At 60.3% G+C, this 20,609-nt stretch overlaps 1 protein-coding gene across 1 annotated transcript; it reads left to right on the top strand.

The window, feature by feature from the left end:
- Positions 1 to 329: 329 nt before the first annotated feature.
- Positions 330 to 20,505, top strand: GNAI2 (G protein subunit alpha i2). Its single transcript, XM_020915815.2, has 9 exons — positions 330 to 595; positions 14,584 to 14,626; positions 14,891 to 15,032; positions 15,208 to 15,368; positions 17,308 to 17,436; positions 17,837 to 17,966; positions 18,054 to 18,207; positions 18,580 to 18,794; positions 19,487 to 20,505. Exons 1-8 carry the CDS (start codon positions 478 to 480, stop codon positions 18,768 to 18,770), a joined length of 1,068 nt encoding a protein of 355 aa, XP_020771474.1. The 5' UTR covers positions 330 to 477; the 3' UTR covers positions 18,771 to 18,794; positions 19,487 to 20,505.
- The last annotated feature ends 104 nt before the right edge of the window (positions 20,506 to 20,609 follow it).

The following is a 20,609-nucleotide window of genomic DNA, read 5'->3' as shown; positions in this document are numbered from 1 at the left end:
CTCAGGCTACGAGATCTGCCCGCCCCCGCCGTCGAGCAACGGGGCTCCAGGCGCTCTGCACCCAATCGGAGCCCGGCCCCGCCTGCAGCCCGCCCTCCGCCCAGTCCTTCTGGGCTAGGCTCAACCCCTGCAGCTCTCTCGGCGTGGCTCCGCCTCCAACCCGGGCCGAGCTTGGGCTGAGCCTAACTTCGCCTTCGTTCCGCCCTCGAGCCAATCAGCGGCCCCATATCTCCTATGGCCCCGCCTTCGGCCCTGCCCCAGCCCAGTCCCAGGCCTGACTCGCTCCGGCCCCACCCCCGGCCCGCCCTGCCGTCGGTGCGCGGCGGCCTGGAAGGCACCGCCCGCAGACGCTCGGAACTGCCGACTCGGGAGCTACCCGTTGAGGGCCGGCGGCGTGAGCGGAGTGGGGTCGGGCGGGGCCGAGCCGGGCCTGGGCCTTGTGGGGGCCGGGCAGCGGCCGGGCCGGCGGACGGCGGGATGGGCTGCACCGTGAGCGCCGAGGACAAGGCGGCGGCCGAGCGCTCCAAGATGATCGACAAGAACCTGCGGGAAGACGGCGAGAAGGCGGCGCGGGAGGTGAAGTTGCTGCTCTTGGGTGAGGCCGCGCCCTGCGCTGGGATCCCCCGATTCCCTGCCCAAATCCCCAACTTTGACCTGTGGACTAGGGCTTCGAGCTCCCAGACTCGGTCTGGATCCCCACACCTGGACTTGAACCCCCCAGACCCGCCCGGCGAAGACATAACCAAAAAAATGGATCAAAACTCTGGGTTGACCGAGACCTCTGATCCGTAGCCCATAGGCCCCATCTTCAACTCATCCCAGAGCCCAAACCCCCAAATACAGCCACCAGTGCCCCAACACCCACTGCCCAGGACTCTGCTTGACCATACACTCTTACTGTCCAGCCTGACAGACCCTCAGAGCCCCCTGCCTGTCTTTCCATACTTCCCCTAGACTTTACCCAACCCCCTACCATCCCACTCAGCCCCCACCTTCAGGCACCACCTGTTCCCTCACTTCTCCCCCTATTCCTACTGGGCCTGAGTATCTCCAGGGCCCCTCCCAGGCCCCCACTCCCTCCCTCCTTCCCATTCTGTGCCCCATCCCTACTCTGGACCCTGTATCCTCCACCTGTGCACCTTGATCCCAAGGGACTTCTCAGGTGGAATTTTGGTTTGCACCTCTCAAGTGGAATGACTGCTTAGGAGACCACCTTCCAGCCAGACCCCCCAAACCCTTAGAGACCCCTGCTCCCTGCATCTGGCCCACCAGCTCCCTCTTTGCATGCATCTCTCCTCCAACCCTGTGCTCCCCTGCTCTTAATTCTCTCCCACACTCTAGCCTTCTCCAGATTTCCCCACCCGCCTCCTGCACCAGGTGGGCCGGCCTGAAAGGACTGGCCTCAGACCCCCAAGGGCTCCACTGGTCCTGTTGGGGGAGGGGACCAGGCCTCAGGCTGCCCAGGGAGTTCTGCTGGCTATCCGTTTCCCCGTTTCTAAGCCCTGTCTGGGCCAGTGAGGGGGGGATCTGGGGTTAGGAGGGAGTGTGGAGGAGTTTGGGTTGCGTCGGCTTCAAGGCCAGGAAAGATGGTGGCTGCTTGAGGGGTGGGGGGAAGTGGAAGTGGTGAGACAGCCGACATATTACTGCCCCCGGCGGGCGGGCGGGCCAAGGAGAGCCGGTGATGGGTGCTGGGCTTCCCGCACCCTTTCTGGGCCCAAAGGCCTAGGACGTGGCTTCTGAGAGTGGGTGGGCCTGTCGGACCTTGAGGCCCTGCGAGGGGGGGAGTGGTGGACCAGCTGGTTGAATAGTGGGGGGCCTGCTATGGGGTGGGCATCTGAAGTGGACTTGTGCAGAGGCTGGGGGCCTGGTAGTTGCCCCAGTCCAGCCTCTCACTGGGAGCAGGTGTGGTGCGCCCAGTGGCAGCCTGATTGGGGGGTGGGGTGGAGTTCAAACCTAGTGGGGAAGGAGGCCCTCGCGGCAGTGTTAGGGGCTGGACCATGTATGTGGGGGGGTGTGGCCCCTCAGCCCCAGAGCTGCCCTGGGGTCCCCAGGCTGTGAAAAGTGGAGCTTTTCATGGTGAGCGTGTGGCCTAGGGGACGGTGTGTCTTCCATCCCGGGCCCATCTGTTGACTGTCCCTGGGGGCCTGGCCTCAGGGGCACAGCCCCGGAGGTTTCAAAATGGCATCCGCTGCCGCTGCGGGGAGGAAGAGAAGGGGCGGGAAGGGGCGGCGGCCCAGCCTCCTGGGCTGTTTTGCGTTGGGCGCTTGCCTCTTCCTGTCTTTGCTGCGAGTGCGGCAGCGGCAGCGAGTGGGTGTCGACGCGGCGGAATGCCCATCGATGCTGCCCACTGGGCCTGGGAAGGGTGCTTCGGGTACTGCTGCCTCCCAGTGCCCAGCCAGGGGGTCACTAGCCAGCCCTTTCCCAAGCTGATCACAGTTATGGTGGTGCCCGAAGAGGTGTGGGACTGGGCCATGGGCCTGGGGCACACAGGGCCCCTGGCCTGGTTCTGTATGCTGACCCCATCCCACCAGTCTTGGAGCCCGGTTCAGGTTTGGGCCTGGCGACCCTTCTCATACTGAGCTGGCAGTAACCAGGGGTACAGGGTCCCCTAGAAATGCTTGGCACTTTGTAGGCTGGGGAGTCCATCTCAGCATCCTGTCCTTCTGGCCTTTGCTTCCACTGTGAAATGGGCTTCCTGGGTTTGGGCCAGAGAAGTGCCCTGCCCAGGATGGGGAGTGGGGGCTAAGACTGTGCAGAGGATGCACTCACTGTAAGGGGCTGGGAGGCCAAACTTTGCCTGAAATTGAGGACTCAGTCTGTCCGGACTGCCCGGAGAAGGGTCCTGGCTGGCCGTCCTTTGCCTGTCCAGTTACGGGGGAGGTGATGGGAGCCCAGCTGAGGCAGCTTCAGAGAGCTGGGCGCCTGTCCCACGTAGCGGAAAGACTGTCCAGGCAACGGGACTTAGGCTGGGCAATTGCCAGCCTCCCCTCCCAGCCCAACCACGCCTGCTGCTCCACCCGCATACTGGCTCCTTCCCGTCCTGGGGAGCCCTGCCAGCCGGCGGGCATAGTCACTGTCCCTGGGGCAAAGGCAGATGTGGTACACACCGGGGAGAGGGGTGTTCCCTGGCAGCTGGGTTGGGGGAGCAGAGCTGCTGATACCGGCTCTACTTCAGAGATATCCCCACCCCCACCCAGTTCAGCTTGATTGACCTGCTGTCCCCTGGTAGAATCTGGGGCCTTGGCATGGGCACTTTGGGTAAAGTAAGCCAGAGTGTGTGTTTAGGGGGTGACTCTGATTTGTTTGGGCTTGTGTGGGCAGTCTACAGAGAAAGGAGAGATGGCTCCAGGAAGGCTTCATGGTATAAATACAACAGTTCCCTCTTGCCCCTGGGACTTTGCATCTGTTACCTTCACTTGATGTACTTTCCCCACATTTCACTCCTACTTGATTGTTCTTCAAGACTCTGCCCAGGGGTGACCTCCCAGGATCTTTCCTGACCCCCTTCTCGAAGGCTGGTAAAGCACCTCCTCTAACTCCCCCCCCATGCCCCCCGCCCCGCCCCCCCCCCAATTAGAGCGTGGTATTTGTCGGTGTCACAGCTGCCCTCCCCCGTGGCTGGAGCAGGACCGTGTCCTGTTCATTTCTGAGCCTTCTATGCCAAGCATGGAGCCTGGGAATTATTGTCTGTTTGTTGAATGAAAGAAGCGCTACTGGTGTGAACTTGGTCTTGGACATGGGTAGATGGAGGAGTAAGATAGCGATCAGTGAGCCATCGCCTGCCATATGGGCAGGTGGCAAGGACTGTGTAAGGCCAATGGCCAGGACTCAAGGGGAGACTGAGGGGAAAATCCTTCAGGCTGTTTGCTTGTGGTCTCATCACGCTCTGCTGGCGCCTCAGTGCATGCTCACTTAGTCCTGTCCGACTCTGCGAGTCCATGGGCTGCGGGCCACCAGTTCCCTCTGTCCATGGAATTCTCTAAGCAAGAATACCATTCCCTTCTCCAGGGGATCTTCCCAACCCAAGGATCCAACTCAGGTCTCCTGCTTCTGAGGCAGATCCTTTGCCATCTGAGCCAGGCTCCAGAGACAGCCCTTATCCACTCCCTGCAGATCACATAGTAGGGACTCTAGGTGTTCATATGGGAAAACCAGCTTTGCATTCTTCCTTTTAGCTTAGGCTATTTGGGGACTGTTGCAGGCCTGCTCTCTCTGCTGCTGCAGTGGAGCCTGTGTAGCTCTTAGGGCTGGAGCTGCCCCCCAGCCATGGGGCTCAGACCAGAACAGTGCTATGGGTTCTTGGCCTGGCCAGTGCGGAGACTGGACATTGAGGGGCTCAGAGCATTTTATCAAATGAAAGGAAGGGAGTTTTGTGACGTTAGTCCTGTTTGTCTCTCACAAGGGGCCTGGCACACTGTAGGTGCCTATTAGGTGTGGAAAGAATGAAACTCTTTGCACACATCCCTGAACAGGGATAAGTAATTCTCAAGCTGCTGCCTGGGGCTTGGTGTAGCAGGAGTTAGTGGGAAGGGCTAGCCTGGGATCCTGGCTGGCTGGGTAATACGTAGAGTCTACTGATGCGGTGAATTTCGAGGATGGGGGGAATAGTCCTTCCTGGGAAGGGGTCCTCTGAGTTGGCCTTGAAAGATTAGCAGTATTTGCCAGGGTCAGGCACTGGGGGCAGAGGGACCCACTCAGCATGGGCTCTAAAGTGGGAAGGCCTGGCCTGGGGGAGGAGGCCTCACCCTCCTGAGGGGATCACACACACCTAGGTTCAGATCCCTGCTCCACCTGGTGCACCAGCTGAGAAACCCAGAGACAGGTGACATCCTGCTAGATGCTCTGCTCGCCGTGCCTGCCTGCAGCCACACGTGTTGCGGGGATGGTACTCCCAAGGCCTGTGGGTGTGAGAACAGGAGAGGGACTCCCCCCCCCCGCCGCCGCTGACTCCTGCAGAGCTGAGAGTTTGATGGGGAGGAATCTCCCCAGCTCAGAGGTTGCCTAGCCTTAGTATGGAGGCCCTGGGAACCCTGACCCTTGCCCTTGGGCCGCTGCTCACAGCAAGTTAGAGGTTGAGACTTGTAGATATTTGGTGGCATATGGAGTGACACACTGCCCTGGGGACCTTACGCCCAGTCTTTGGGGGCTGAGCCACCTTCCCAGGGGCGCTTAGGGTTGGGGGTGTGGCAGGGCCCTGGGGTACCAAGTGGGCTGGTACCCAGGCTGGCCTCCAGCCTCCCTGTTCTCCCCACCACCTTCTCCATCCCACCGTCCCGCTATTCCGCCATCCGGCTGGAGCTCATTAGCACTTGAATGGGGGGCGGGGCAGCTTGAGTGAGTCTCTTCTTCCCACCCCTCCCCCAGACGAGGGCAGGCTTTGTCTTCCCGAGTCGGTAGCTGCACTGCTGGGGCTCCCAAGCTAGGGAGTGAGTAGGGGGGTCTAAACCATTTCTGACTCCGCCTCTGCCTGCCCAGTCCCCCTGGGCTCAGCCCCTGCCTGTGACCCCCACGAAAGCAGTTGTACCTCTAGGATAGGAGTGAAGCTGGGTCCTTCAGGGGATACCCCTGAGCTGGGAGATTGGGGGGGGTGGTTTGCGAGGGAAGTGACCCTGGAGCTCAGCTGAAGACATCCCAGGAGGGGTTGAAGAACCCCAAGATAAAGGGCAGAGCAGGTGGTAGGGACAGAGGGAATGCCTGCCCCTGTGGCTGGAGGTGGAAGTGAGGCCAGCTGGGGTACTCAGGCTTCCATGCCAGGCCCTGAGGCAGCGTTGAACCACCCACTGTGCTTGAGTTGGAGCCTGTGCTGCCAGATGGGGACTGGCACAGTCAAGGGCCTCTTTGGGTTGGCCCTGGGCTGGCCTGAGCTGCAGGATCATTGGCTAGCATCATAGATACCCTAAGCCTGCTAACAGCAACCCAGCAAGTGACCGCACGTAGTGCTGGGGGTGGGACCTGATGGGATCCCAGCGAGGTCCCCAGGCTCCAGCAGTGCAAGGGCTGGCACTTGCGGCAGCTTGGGCCACAGGCGGGGGCACTCAGGTCCTGCACACCCTGTCCTTGATGTCCGTCCCTGGCTGTCTCTCTCAGTCTCCATCTCTAAAAGCCACCCATTCTTTAGGCAGGAACAGGATGGAGGAAGCTTTGTCCACTTAAGCTCTTAGCATCTGAGGGTCCAAGGACTTGGCCTCCCTCATCCCCAGCAGAGGATGAGACAGTCCAAGCCAGAGCCTGAGTGCTGTCTCCAAGGCAGGACCCAAGCCAGCTTCTAATCTCATCTTCCCACTCTCTCAGGGGCAGGAGTCCTAACCTAAAAGGTCAGCAGGGGAAAGGGGTTAATGGGTTCTGGCAGGCCACCGCCGCTGTGCCCTGCCCAAGAAGGCCCTGGGAGGGCAAAGGACTGGGCCCCTCTGATGATGGCCCTAGTACCTGATACTCTCAGACAGCTTCTGTCAGCCACAGGTGCAGGGTGGGGCTCCTCTGCCCAGCCCCACCCAGCCTCTCTGCCTGGAGCTCTTGTTCTTACTAAACCCCAAACACTCCACCCTCACCCTTAGGCTGCACCGTGGGGCTCTGATTGTCTTGGTGGCTGGGGGAATAGTCTCCCTGGAATAGCCACACACTCTCTAACCTGGGCTGGCCCTTCAGTGTTGGCCTTCTGCGTACACTTCCAAGGCTTGGCAGTAAATGCCAGGCCCGTTTGAGCCAAAGCCTAAAGGTGGGATCGTACAAGGCTTGTGCTGAGAAGGGTGTCCTTGTGGCTCAGAGGATTCTGGGGTGCCAAGGATAATACAGCCTCAGAATCTCCGGTTTGGGGGGGGGGTTGTATTGATGGCAGCAGGTACCACGTCCCGGGGTTGGAGGAGGGGTGGTGAAGTCTGCACGGCAGGGCTGGGCCTCTCGAGGAAGTGGTGTCCACACCAGAGGAAAAGGAGGAAGAAGCTGGAGGAGGAGGAGCCCAAAAGAGGAAGAGGCCAGAGAAGCGCTCACACTGTGCACTGGGGTGGGGAGTGTGAGGCAGTTCATTGTGGGGGGCTTTAGAAGGTGAGCCCCACCTGTGCAGGGGCCCCGTGGGCTGCCCCTACTGGTGGTCCCCGGGTTGGAGGCAATCCAGACAGTTCTGTCCCTTGTCCTGTCCCAGTGGCCACTGGGCCCAGGATCTCAGAGAAGGTGGCGCCTCTGAGAAGGATTCCAGGCTCCTCCTTTGGCCACAGGAAGTGGTGGCTGGAAGAGGGACGCTGGCGGAGGGGGCGGGGGTGTAGCAGGAAAGCAGAGGGCTGCTCCCATGTTCCCGAGCCGCCATTGCCCTCCAAAGCCGGAAGGCCGGCTGCAGGCCCAGATGAATGCCCGGAAATGGAGCAGCAGCCCTGGGATTAGCTCACTCTGGGTTTCCCCTGCCTGGAGGTAGACAGAAGGGCCCCTGATCCAGCCTAAGGATTTCCCCCACCCCACTACCCACTGGGCCTGGGTAGTGGGTACCTTCACTGGGCCTCAGTTTCCCCTCCGGTGATAACAGTAGCTGCCTCGGATTGAGCTGTGACCATTGCATAGAGCCGGTCTCTTCGTGTTTAACCCTGTGGAGCTGGGACTGACAAACCCATTTCACTGATGCAGAAACGGAGGGTCGGGAACATCATGTGACGTACCCAGTAAGTGGAGACACCAGAGGACAACCCAGGCGGTGACTCTGAGCACCTGTCCCCAGCTGTTGTCTCCCCACAGGATTCTATGCCCAGTTGGCAAGAATTGCTCAGTCAGGGTGACAGGCAGGTGCTTTGGGTGTCCCCATGTCCTGCATATGCCTGAGGGCCTTGATTCTTCTTTTAGGGGACTCTAAGGGGACCATCTATTCTAGAGAGTGGGACCCAAGACTGTGCATGAATCTTTTTCCAGCTTAAAGCCAGAAATCTGCTGTGTGGCCATGGGGTGACCTCGTCCCAATACAGGTATCCCCATTTTCGCTTCCCACTTCCCCTCCCAGCCCGTGTCCCCTCGCAGGAATGCTCAGGTCACTGTCAGGCAACTTAGGGTTTCTCTTTTCCCCAAACATGTTTGTGCCTCCCACAACCCCTGGGCTTGAGAGGACTAAGTCCCGGCCTGAGGAAAGCTCGGAGGCTGTCAGGGTGCGGTGTGGGGGGCCCCTAAGCCTGGTCTGGAGACTGGGGCTTGTCCAGATGAGGAGAAGGGAAGAGTGGTCCTGCTGAGGGTCCCCACTAAGAGCAAAGGCTGCAGTGGGCTCCTGTATGGTGACTCATGTGTCCGTGGTGTGGGCTGGCCACAGCATGGGAAGACCACAGCTGGTCCTCATCCTTCTTGGCCTCCGAAATCCAAAGTTCAGTTGCCTTGCCCTTCCCCGCGGAGTTCCCAGGGTTCTGCTCTGGCTTGTCAGGCCAGGCCCTAGGGAACTGAGGAGTCTAAAGGACCTAGGAGAGAGTGAGGACAGAGGCGGCAGAAGCATCGAGGCCAAACACAGAGCTGAACGAACATGGCATCCTCATGGCCAGTCCAGACTCCAGGTCCCAGAGCACCCTCTCCCCCACCTTCCTAACTGTGTGACCTGAGGCTGGCCGCCCCTGTCTGTGCCCCGTGCTGGGTCCCGTGACGTCACGCTTCTCAAGCCTGGTTCGTGGCTTGTGGGCACGCAGACACACTGCCCGCGTGGGCTGGACCCCGGGGTGGAGTTTGGGGTGGGTGTGAAGACCCAAGGGAGGCTGTTCAGGGCGGGCATTGTGCCTGGCACACTCCCTTGAGGAGTACATTTCAGAGATGGGGACACTGAGGCCCAGACACAGGCATCTCACCCTGGGTCTACCACAGTGACTGACTCTTTGAAAAGAGCAAGGCGATTTCCTCCAGTGAAGAAGCATCAGAAAGAGGGCTGTGCCAAATGGCCTGGCTCCTTGTACGACCTGGGCCCCGTCTAGCAGTCCCTGGCAGTGGAGGGTGAGACCTGTATGCAGCCTCAGTGGCCAATAAGGCACAGGTCTCAGGGCCGCCTCTCCTCCAGGGTGGCCTGCCCTACCCGGTGCCTCAGTTTCCCTTTTTTCGGTGGGCAAGGCCCCCCTGCAGGAGACACAGCCCTGCCCTGCAAAGCCCTCTTCGCGCCTGGGAGAATCCGAGGCCTGTTTCCTTTGCAACGAAGAGCAAAGACTTGGCCAGGCCTTGGTCCTTAGTGCTTCCCTGATGGGTGTCCGGAAGCCGCTGGAGGCTTCCCGAGGGGCAGAGACTGGAGGGAGGGAGGTTCCGGCTTTGCTGGAGCACCTGGAGGAAGGCGAGGCCACGCGTGTGGGTGGGGGTGTCACCCGGGTCCGTCCAAGACCCTCCCCCCACCCCCGTGCCAGAGCCCTGCTGAGCCTCCTTGGAGGGAGTGAAGCGCAGCACCTGGAGGAAGGAAGAGACGCCAGGGGCGGGGCTTGGATGGCCTTTGTCTGGCGGGGCCCTCTCCCCCTCCCCGTCGTCCCCATTGTTCCCCTGTGTGCCGCGTCTCTGCAGGCCGCCGGCTTCCCAGGCTCGGGAGGGGGCCGTGGGTGAGGCACCTCCCCTAGCCGCCCCTCGCCGCCGCCGCCGCCGCCGCCATCGCTTACCAGAAACAAACGCTTCTCTGCGCCGCCCAACCCCCACCTCCTCCGCTGGGTCCCTGGCGGCCGGGCTCCCCCTGGTGGTGGCGGGCCGGGGACCCTAAGGCTGCAGGGGCGGGGCGGGGCGGGAGAAGGGGGTGCCCAGAAACGGCAGGCTGGGCCGGAGGCTGGAGACGTGGCACCTTCCTGAGATGAGAGTGGGAGGTGGTGTCAGGGGTGGCGCCTTTGGGGTGGGCTTCCCAGGGTGCATCCCAGCCTTCCCCCAGCGGCCCACCAGGGTAGGCCAGTGAGGGGGGCGGGAGCTGTGCTGGGAGGCTGGCAGTGGGGGGCGGGCCCGGCTGTGGGTTTGAGCTGGGCTGCTCCCCACGTCTACCCTGTGGTCCGAGCCACGGCTGCTTCTGAGAATCTCTGCCCTCAGGCCTGCCACGTCAGCTGGCAGCTCTCCTCGGCCCCACATGTTCCTGGGGAGCCCACCAGCTCTGGAGCGTCTGTAGGGAGCCCTGCTCCCCGGCCTTCAGGGTGCGGAGAGAACCAGGGATTGGTGCCTGCAGTGAGACCTGCTGGGCGGGAACGAGTACCCTGCCCAGGTAGGAGTGCCAGGTTGTGTGGAAGGGAAGTGACGAACTGAGAGCAGAAAGCCAGCAAAGGAGTGCGTGGCTCTGACTCCAGTCCCAGGTTATACAAGTCCCGGCAGGGAACCACCACCACTGCTGAGTCAGCCTCTCAAGCCCCTGGTCACTGCCCTGGGCTGTGCTTTTGCCTGAAAGCCTCAGAAACTCGCCTTCAAAATGAGATGGCCACGGCAGGCTCCTTTGCAGGCTGTGGTCGCAGTGACCTATGCAGTGTGGTCACTGTGGGTTGCAGGAAATGAGAGGTTTAGGGAACTCTGTCATCTTCCGAAGGGTAAAAGAAAACAGCGATAATAACTTTGATCTCAATGCTCGCGGTGTGCCGGGCACTCACCCGTCTCCTAGGATGAGATAATGGTGGTATCCTGTTGCACAGATGAGGTGCCAGAGCCAGGGCAGGATCGGGCAGCCATTCTTGAAGATCTCGGGGAGGATGGAGGTGGCACCAGAGTAGGTCTGGACCTCCTTCTGGGAGAGGGTCTGAAAATGTGACATGGGCCCGCTGGCCCCTCAAGGCTTCGTGGCTCCTGCAGAAGGGAAAGTGGGGCCAGAGAGGAAAGCAGCATGTCAGGGCATCCCAGCAGGACAAAGGCATGTCTGGGAGGTAGAGGCTTCAACACAGACAGACCACAGCGGAAACGCGATGCAGGGACTTGGGATCAGCATCACGCCATTGGACCAGGGGCTCTGTCTTGCTGGCAGAGGCCCTGCTGTCCTTGTTCAGGCAGGTGGAGCTGTTCTTCCCCTCCTCCCCCCCCCATCTGTTCCCTCCTCCCGTTGGGGCCCAGGGCTCCCAGAGTGGAAGCAGATGTTCCAGTGCAGAGCAGCCGCTGTCGCCCTGCACATCTCGGCAATTACTGCCTGCCCGCTGGGGGCCCCGCAGCTGCGCCCCGAGGCAGGGGCTGGGGAGGCTTCTTCCTTGGTGGTGGGGAGAGGCGTGGCCCGGTGGGAACATGGGGATCCTTTGTAGGTCCCTCTGGTCCCGCTCAGCTGGAGAAAGGAGCACCTGGTGGGCCTGCCGTGGGTACGAGGCTCCTGACGCCTTCTGCTGGCTGAGTCCCCCCCACCCCCACCCCGGCACCTCTGCAGCAATCCGGATGGAGCTAGTGACGCCCCCTTCTCTGAAGGGAAGGTGCAGGGCTGGGTGGGGAGAACTGGGTGCCTAGGATCAGCAAGGTACAAGCAAACTCCAGGCCAAGTGCCAGCCTATCTAATAGAGAAGCGTCATCAGGTGCCAATGGAAAAGGAGCTCCGAGGACACCTCGCTTGTGGGCTGCCTGAGAACCAGGGTGTCCAACTGGATAGAGCCCATGGCCCCACCCAACTCTGCCCCCAACCCCCATAATCTATGGTAGCTCCTCCTGGGCCACGCCTGTGATTCTGTCCTGTGCTGTCCCCTGCTTTCTGCTTGGCTGCTAGCACCACACCCTTGTCCTGCCACTTAACTCCTTCCCTCTTTGAGTCACAGCTGTGGGAGGGACTAAGGGACTGCTCTGAGTCCAGGGATGGGCGCTCTGTGACTTTGTCCACCTGTTCCCTTGCTGAGGGCAAAGAATATGTCCTCCTCTTCGAAGGGAGAAGAAGCGAGACTGAAGCTCAAAGGGGACAGGGGAAGGGCCCTCAATGTCTGCCCAGTCCACTGCTGCTAGGAAAATCAGATGCAAAGCAGGTTTGTGCTGGCGTCCTCATCTCTGGGCAGGGTCACGGAGTGGTCCATGCCTTTTACCAAGAGAGTAATCACAGGACTAGACAAGGAGGCTGGTGCCTCAGGTGCACAGTGGTCCCCAAATCACCCCCACCTGAGGTCCCCTGTGCCCCAGAGAGCTGCCCCCTCTGAGTCTTGGATCACCTGACTGAGGACAGCGTGATCCATGTGACCCATCACTTCACGCCCTCGGCCTCCGCTCCTGCGCCGGGCCGCCAGTCCTGGCTGGGACTCGTGGCTCCTGGGTCTTCCTTTGCCCCAGGCTGTCCACCCTCCCTCCTGCTCTCTGGGAGCAAGTGACTAGGTGGGAAGGACAGTCAGATGTCCCCTGGCCTTCATTTGTGGTCGGCCAGTCCAGCGCTGTCCTCCCTGCCCCATGGATTTCTGGGCCTTGGGGGAAGAGCCTCCATGATTCGGCATCACCAGGGCCTTCCCAGGCCCTCTCCCCTTGGGCCCACTCCACAGGTGGGGGGTGTTAAGTGAGGGGTCCTGTCCTGGCCGCTCCCCTGCCAGCCCTATGGAGAGGAATGCTGCCCCTGACCACAGCCCACGCCCAGGGGAGATACACTAGGACTGGGGCCTCCAGTGCCCAGGGGTCGAACCAGTAGAGGGGCTCACACCCCAGCCTGCCTATTTGTGCTGCTCCCCCTGCAGCGCTCCCCAATCCTGGGAAGCAGGCCTGTGATTCCAGGCGGCATTTGTGAAGCATCCTCACAGAGGCCCCTGGCTTGTGGCCGCAATCCACACCTCAGTTTCTCCTGGTCAGTGTGGATGTGGGGTGGGAGGTAGGATGGATACAGGTGGGCAAAGAACCAGAGCTGGCAAGCAGGGTCTGATGCTGCTTGGAGGGCAGTGCGGAGACTTGGACCTGAGACTCTCTGGGCATGTGGGATAGTGCTAGGAGGCAAGGTGGGCCACATGCAGAGGAGCTGTAACCATTTGATAGCGGTGTTTCTCAGTCCCCCCCCCCCCACCTTTAAAAAAAAAAAATGTTTTGGCCATGTCCCACAGCATATGGAAACTTAGTTCCCCGATCAGGGATCAAACTCATGCCCTCTGCATTGGAAGCGTGGAGTTTTAAACCACTGGACCACCAGGGAAATCCTTCAGTTTCCTCATTTGTGAGGTGGAGATGAGGGTAGAGCTGACTTACAGCCAGGGCTTGTTGTGTGAGACCACCTAAAGAACGGGGTCTTAGAATAGCGACTGACATGTAGGGGGCACGATTCATGGATGTGCTGAGATCATCATTGCTGACATCCATGCTGCTCGTGGCAGTGTGTGTGTTAGCCCCTTCATCCTCCGAGATTCTTAACCATCCCTGAGGGATATATGGGGGCCAAGAGTTCCCAAGGGTGACTTCCCCCACAGACCCCACCACCCACCCTGCTGAGCTGGTCAGAGAGACAGACCCACAACAGTGATCAGGAGGGTTGGGACACATGTAGGTGGGACATTGGGCAGGTATGCCCGGCAGAGAAAACTCCTTGGGCAAAGACCTGGAGTTGGCAAGAGGTAGTGCCTGGCAGTGCTGGGACAGAGCAGGGGTGCAGTCTGGGCAAAGGCTGGGGAAAGCTGGGCTCTGCTGAGGTGTACTCTCCCTGGAGCTTAGGACAGGGAGCGGCCAAGGGAAGCGGTAAGGCCCTGTCCCCACCCCTAGCCAAGAGAGGAGTGGCCTTCCTGGTCTCACACTTCCCTGCACAGACTCCCTTGGGGAATTCAGGTTTCTGGGCTGCACCCCTTGAGATCTGGCTCTGTGTCTGGGATGGAGCCTGGGAAGATGTTTCGTTTAAAAAAAAAAAACCAAAAGACATTGTCCTGCAAGATCTGAGCCATATTTTGAGTAGGGCTGGGCAGGTCAGGCATCACTATCCTACATACCTCCTTGCTCTTCTGAATCCTGGCTACATGGTCTTGGGCCAAGACTTTTCTGAGCCTCAGTGTCCACATCTGTAAAATGTTAGAAATAGTACCTGTTTTGTGGGGCTGCTCCGACAGTCACCGGAGCGAATTCCTCAGCATTGGTCAAAGAGAAATACAGGATGGGGCTCTGCCAGGCTGGGGAAGAAGCATCACGAGTCAGTACATGTGTGTCTGTGACACTGCCTGTCCCCCAGGTCCTGGTGTCCTTTCTGCCTAGAGGAGACCTCGGCCCCGCAAGCAGGGTGCTGGGCCTCGGCCGTGTCTGGAAGGCAGGAGTGTGACGCCATGCCCGGACCCAGGCCGCACGGCAGCTGCGGCTCACGGTGTAGGGAGAAGAGTAAGCAGGGCTCCTCTGCCCGCTCTGGCCTGGTGCCACATTGGGGAGCACTGTCCGCGGAGTGGCGAGCCTGCGTGTGCAAGAATGACAGGGTGACTGCTGAGCCCCAGTCTCCAGCCAAAGCCCCTGGACTCAGCCAGGGCAGTGGGGAACCACGTTGAGCAACAGGCCTTGTGGGAAGCCAAGGCCTGGAGTGAGTCCACCATGGGGTGCAGGTGGCCTAGGTTGTCTTCACCCCGTGGCCCTGCCAGCCGCACCCCCGGTAGCTCTGCTGCCCACCAGGCCTGACTGCTTCCATCTGCAACTGAAGAGAAGGATGGGTCCTGCCTCCCGGGCCACATGGCCGGGCCGCTAGTTGCTGGCCTCTGTGTCCCCACTGGGCCTGCTCCCTAACTCCCATGTCCCTTGTTCCAGGTGCTGGGGAGTCAGGGAAGAGCACCATTGTCAAGCAGATGAAGTAAGTGCTGTGTGTGGGAGACAGCCTGCAAACTTTGGCTCCCCCCCTTTTTCCTCAGGGTCTGTACTGCCCCCAAGTGTAGGCCCAGCCCGTGTTAGCCAGGCCCAGCACTTTCCCAGGGGCCACATTCATCCTGTGCTCCCCAGTGGTTCAGAGGCAGTCTCCTCCTGTCTGAAGTAGCTACTGCAGGCCCCCGTAGCTCCAGACGCCCATGTGGGGGTCCCCGTGCCCGATGCATCCTAACCCCGGCCCCCTGGCTGCCAGGATCATCCACGAGGATGGCTACTCAGAGGAAGAATGCCGACAGTACCGGGCGGTTGTCTACAGCAACACCATCCAGTCCATCATGGCCATTGTCAAAGCCATGGGCAATCTGCAGATTGATTTTGCTGACCCCTCCCGCGCGGTACGTGAACTCCCCAACCCCTGCCTGCCTCCCATAACGCTTCAGGGCAAGCCTTGTGCAGGGGGAGCTGAGAAAACCCCAGTCTGGGCCCCCTTCCGGAGGCCTCCTCCCTGCCTCTGAGTAGTGGGGTGGTGTGTGCTCCTGCAACACGCTGACTGCTTACTGCTGTGCCCAGGACGACGCCAGGCAGCTGTTCGCGCTGTCGTGCACGGCTGAGGAGCAGGGCGTGCTGCCTGAGGATCTGTCCGGCGTCATCCGGAGGCTCTGGGCTGACCACGGGGTGCAGGCCTGCTTTGGCCGCTCGCGGGAGTACCAGCTCAACGACTCTGCCGCCTAGTGAGTACTCATTCCATGGGGCCGGGCCGGCGGTGGAGCTGGGGGAGACCTGGACTATAGCCTGAACCCAAGGTCCTGAGCACCTTCAGGAGGATACAATGAGTTTCTGCACTGTCAGCCAGGGTCTTGGTGGTTTGGGTTTGGCCTGGAAGAGGGATGTGGGGAGACACCCATGGGCTCTGGGTGGGCTCCCTCCCCGGGGAGACATCCATGGGCTCTGGGTGGGCCCCCCCACCCCAGATAGGCTGCGGGCCCTGTATTCTCACCTCCCGTCTCCTACCTCTGTCTAAGCCAGTTGCTCTGTCTGAGCAGCTTTCCCACTCTCACTGCACTTCCCATCCTGAGCCCACCCAGAGAGGGGCTGGACCTCCGTGAAGCTGGGTGGGAGGCCAGTCTTGCCTGGCCGTGATTCCTGAGCCCTGCCCCAGTCACGTGGACAGCCTCCCACCCTCCCTGCAGTGGCCTGAACGCACTTGTGAGAGCATGCTCCCCCATAGGAGCAGCAGAGTCACAGCCACACACGATGGGGTGTGGGGCTGGGGGGGGTTTACTCCCACAGGTCATAGGCTCTCAGTGCCAGCAGCGCTTGGGGTCCTGCAGGTAGGGAGTGGTGGCTCCTATAAACCCCTGTCATCTCAGGGCCTGGGATTCTCAAGGAGGGCCTGTTCACGACCACCTTCTGGCCCCTTCCCACTCCTGTGTCATCCATGTCCTTCATTCCCCAGACATTAAGCACCCACTGCGTGCCCAGTGCTGTTCTGGGTGTGGGGATTCAGCAGTGAACATGGGCCCTGCCCTCCCAGGCAGGTTTATGCTGCAATGAGATCACCCAGGGTTGGGGAGCAGATTGGAACACTCTGGGGTCCAGGGATCCTCCAGCCCCTCCTCACAGCAATCTTCCAAGGCTGCCCTGGGGCCCTGGGGCCCTGAGGTGAGCCCCCCTGTTGCAGACAAGGGAAGAACGGGTGTGGAATTCACCATGAGGCTGGAGGCTCTCCTTAGGGGGTGGGGTAGAGTTTGCAGGTCACAGCACATGCGTCACGGTTCCCCATAGCCCTTCCTGTTTTTCTTTTCGGTCTGTGCGTCTCTGAAGTCATTTCCCTCTGGCCTAGCTGCCTGTGGGGGAGCCAAGCCCTGCACCCAGCAGCCCTGCCCTGAGAGCAAGACATTGGTCCTGGGCAGTGACTGGGAGGCCTAGACCCAAACCCCGAGGGCACAGCCAGGATATTGAGGCAGGCAGCTGAGCTACCAGGGCGGCATTGATACTAATTAAGAGAGCTGGTAGTGGGGAGCCCTTGGGACCCCTGCCAAGCTAGTGGTTATGCCCTTCCCCTGAGGAGCCCAGATTTTGCTGGGCTCTGGGCAGAGAGCCCACTGGGCCTGGCAGGCCTCAACCTGTCCAGCCCCGCGGCAAGGGAGTGCCAGGCTGCTCTGTGGCGGGCGCCGTAATTGCGCTGATTAGCATCCTGCATCCCTCCCCGAAGGCCTGATTCGCCCCCTCCCGCCACCCTCACCTGCAACTCTACCACGCTGGATCCTGTGTGAGGCAGGCCTGCCTCCGACCTGGGTGCTGGGGCTTGGCTGGCTGGCCTCAGAGCTGTCCCTCAGCTGAGCGGTGAATGCAGCGCAGGCAAGGGTTAAAGAGTCAGATAGCCAATGGGAGTTTGCTGTAAGACCCCAGGGAACTCAAACCTGGGGGCTCAGTAACGCCTAGAGGGGTGGGGTGGATGTTCAAGTGGGAGGGGACATGGGTAAACCTATGGCTGATTCATGTTGATGTTTGGTAGAAACCAACACAATACTATAAAGCTATTAACCTTCCATTAAAAATAAATAAAGAAGAGTCAGGAGCTATGCCTGAGATATAAAGGGACGGAAGGGCAAGGGGCCAGTTGGCCCCCACTGACACCCTCCCCCCCACCCCAATACCCCTTGACAGCTACCTGAATGACCTGGAGCGCATCGCCCAGAGCGACTACATCCCTACGCAGCAGGATGTACTGCGGACTCGAGTGAAGACCACGGGCATCGTGGAAACGCACTTCACTTTCAAAGACCTACACTTCAAGTGAGCGGGCTTGTGGGCTGGGTAACAGGGCTAGGAGCAGCCAGCCTTGGGGGTGATGGGTAGAGATCCTCACACCGGGGCCTGCTGAGGGCTGTGCTGGGCAAGAAGGTTCATCTGGGATTCCCCAGCCCCATTCTGAGTTCCTTAAGGCTGTGTGGTGGCCAGCACCTCACCGCCTCTGCTGACCCGGCCCTGTGTGGCAGCCACCTGCCCTGCTGACCAGCCTCACTCACTCTGCTGGGCCAGAACTGGGGGGGAACGTGGGCCAGTGTGGGTGATACCATGGAGGCAGCTACCTGACCCTGAGCAGGCCTCTGTCCTCAGTCGGTCAACCTGTGAAATGGGGCAGGGAGCTTCTCCCAGAACTCCCATCTCTGGAGCTAAGACGCTGTGTCCACAGGATGTTTGATGTGGGCGGTCAGCGGTCTGAGCGGAAGAAGTGGATCCACTGCTTTGAGGGCGTCACAGCCATCATCTTCTGCGTAGCTTTGAGCGCCTATGACCTGGTGCTAGCCGAGGACGAGGAGATGGTGAGAGGCCCAGAGGTCACGGGGAAGGGAGGGCAGGGGTGAGGGGTTGGGGGGTGGCTGGTGCTGAAAGCGCTGTCCTGCCCCCAGAACCGCATGCACGAGAGCATGAAGCTGTTTGACAGTATCTGCAACAACAAGTGGTTCACGGACACATCCATCATCCTCTTCCTCAACAAAAAGGACCTGTTCGAGGAGAAGATCATACACAGCCCCCTGACCATCTGCTTCCCTGAGTATACAGGTGTGGGGTCTGGGCCTCTGGGGAGGAGCTGGTGGTGACCAGGTGGCCCACGGGCGCCCCCCGCTGGACAGAAGGGTAAACTGCAGGATACTCACACACAGCTGGTGCCTCGCAGGCTTGCACACTTGTGTCTGTACACCCCAGGGCCCTTCTTAACACACTCGGGCACGTACCCCATACATGTCACTGAGCATCATCCCTCACACAGTCAGGTGCCCCTCTTTGCACACTCAGATGTGCCTCTGCACTCTCACAGTTGTCACACATACATGTTTGTTGATTAACACACACAGAACCTTCTCTGTCCTTGTGGGATGGGCCCGCCTGCCGCACACAGTGCACGAGTCCTCACCATTTTGCCTCACCCCCCAGGGGCCAACAAGTACGACGAGGCAGCCAGCTACATCCAGAGCAAATTCGAGGACCTAAACAAGCGCAAGGACACCAAGGAGATCTACACGCACTTCACGTGCGCCACCGACACCAAGAACGTGCAGTTCGTGTTCGACGCTGTCACCGATGTCATCATCAAGAACAACCTGAAGGACTGCGGCCTCTTCTGAGGGGCAGCGGGGCCTGGCAGGATGGTGAGCCAGAGGGGGCCGGGCAGGGAGGACCACAGTGGGGCCACCGAGCCCAGCAAAGGGACAGGGTTGGGGCCAGAGAGCGTCCAGCTGCGGGTGGTGAACTTGGACACCTGTAGAGACCAGAGCGCGGGGGTGGGGGGGCACAGGGTGTTGAGTCAGGAGGGTGACCGGGTTGGGCACTGAGCACGTGGCACAGAACAGCCCGGGCTCCGTTCTGCCCAGTGGTCCAGATGGTCGAAGCTCTGGGCTGTGTCCTGGGACAGAACTGAAGGGCTGTCCCCATTTTCCTTGGCGAAAACTCACGTTCCCACCCACCAGGCCACTGGCCTGGCCTGAAGGATCGAGATGACAGAAGGGGCCCAACTGCCCTCCACTCGGCACGACCGGCTCTGTGCTCACCCCTGCCATCTTTCCCTCGGACCCATCTGAGGGTCCGGGGCTGAGGCTGGCCTCACCAGCCCTGGGAGCGGTGGGTGGGGAGGGTTCTGCCAGAGCTCCAGTCTCCCCTCCCATTCATTCTTGAACAGGGGTTACAGTGTGTGTGTGACCCAGCAACACACATTGGCCACCATGTCCCTGGTAACAAGTGGGTGGGGAAACTGGAGAAGGGTCATTGTCTAGGGAGGTGGGCAGAGAGACCTACACTGGCTCCCTCCCTCCCGACCCACGCCCTGACTGTCCCCTACCTCCAGGGCCACCGCCGACTCCGCTACCCCAGCCCCTGAGGAAGATGGGGGCAAGAGGACCACGCTCCCCGCCTGTCCCCCTGGCCGCTTTTCCCCTCTTTCCTCTCTGTTCTTGGCTCCCCGCCGTCCCCGCCCTCAGCTCCAGAGACTTGGGGGACGGGCTGCCACAGGCCTCCCTGTTTGAAGCCTGCCCTTGCTCCAGGTGCAGGGAATGCCCGTAGCCCCTCCTGGCCTCCTTTCTGGTTTTAACCATTGTTTTGTTCTGTGATGGGGGAGGGGAGCCCATGCTGAGTCTCCCACGGCCTGTGTTTGTTTGGAGGGGCACCACTTCTCCAGCCTGGGACCCCTGGCTTCGCCCAACACCAGCCCCTGACCCAACCCGAGTCCAAATGTTTACAGGGAGCCTCCTGCCCACCCCCACAACCGCCCCCCACCCACCCAAGCCACTCGGAGGCCCCAAAGGAAAAAGCACAAGAAGCGTGAGACGCCACCATTCCTGAAGACCACAGTCCACCTGCTCATTCTCGTAGCTTTTTTTTTTTTTATTAAAAAAAGAGAAAGTCAAAGGGAAAAAAAAAAGAGAAAACTGCAAACCTAGAAAACTTTTTAGAAAAAACTATTTAAAACTGTCAGATCCTGACCAGCACCCACCCAGCCCCTTTCCAGTGATTCCGTGCCTTGAGCGTGTCTACGTGTTTACACCTATCCCTCTGCTGGTTGCCCCCTGTGCGGGTGGCACCCCGACCCTGCCCTCCACAGAATTGGGTTCCAAGGGCTGTTCAGACAACTGCCAACGTCACTGAGGGTCCCACCCCAGTGGCCCTGGGCCCTGGCTCCATTAACCTAAATGTAGCTCCTTAGCGCTAACCTAGGAACCGCTGCTGCCTGCTGAGGGGCCATGCCCCTCATGCCCTCGCCCCAGGCCCGGGTCCTTCAGCGTTGAACACTTCCTTGCTTTTTTCACATGTTTTATGGAATTGTTCACCTGGTTTGAAATAATAAAACGTAGAAAGAAAAAAAAAAAATTCCAAGACCTGCTCGCCATTCTTCTCTCATGAGGGCAGAGACCCAGGCTTAGATGTGCTAAGGTGATAGTGGTCTGGCTCTGGATCCTCACTGGTGGCAAGGC

Source organism: Odocoileus virginianus, chromosome 26 (assembly GCF_023699985.2).
Source record: "Odocoileus virginianus isolate 20LAN1187 ecotype Illinois chromosome 26, Ovbor_1.2, whole genome shotgun sequence".
Lineage (NCBI taxonomy): Eukaryota > Metazoa > Chordata > Mammalia > Artiodactyla > Cervidae > Odocoileus > Odocoileus virginianus.
The sequence above is the reverse complement of the archived record's forward strand: the minus strand, read 5'-3'. Positions and strand labels throughout refer to the sequence as shown.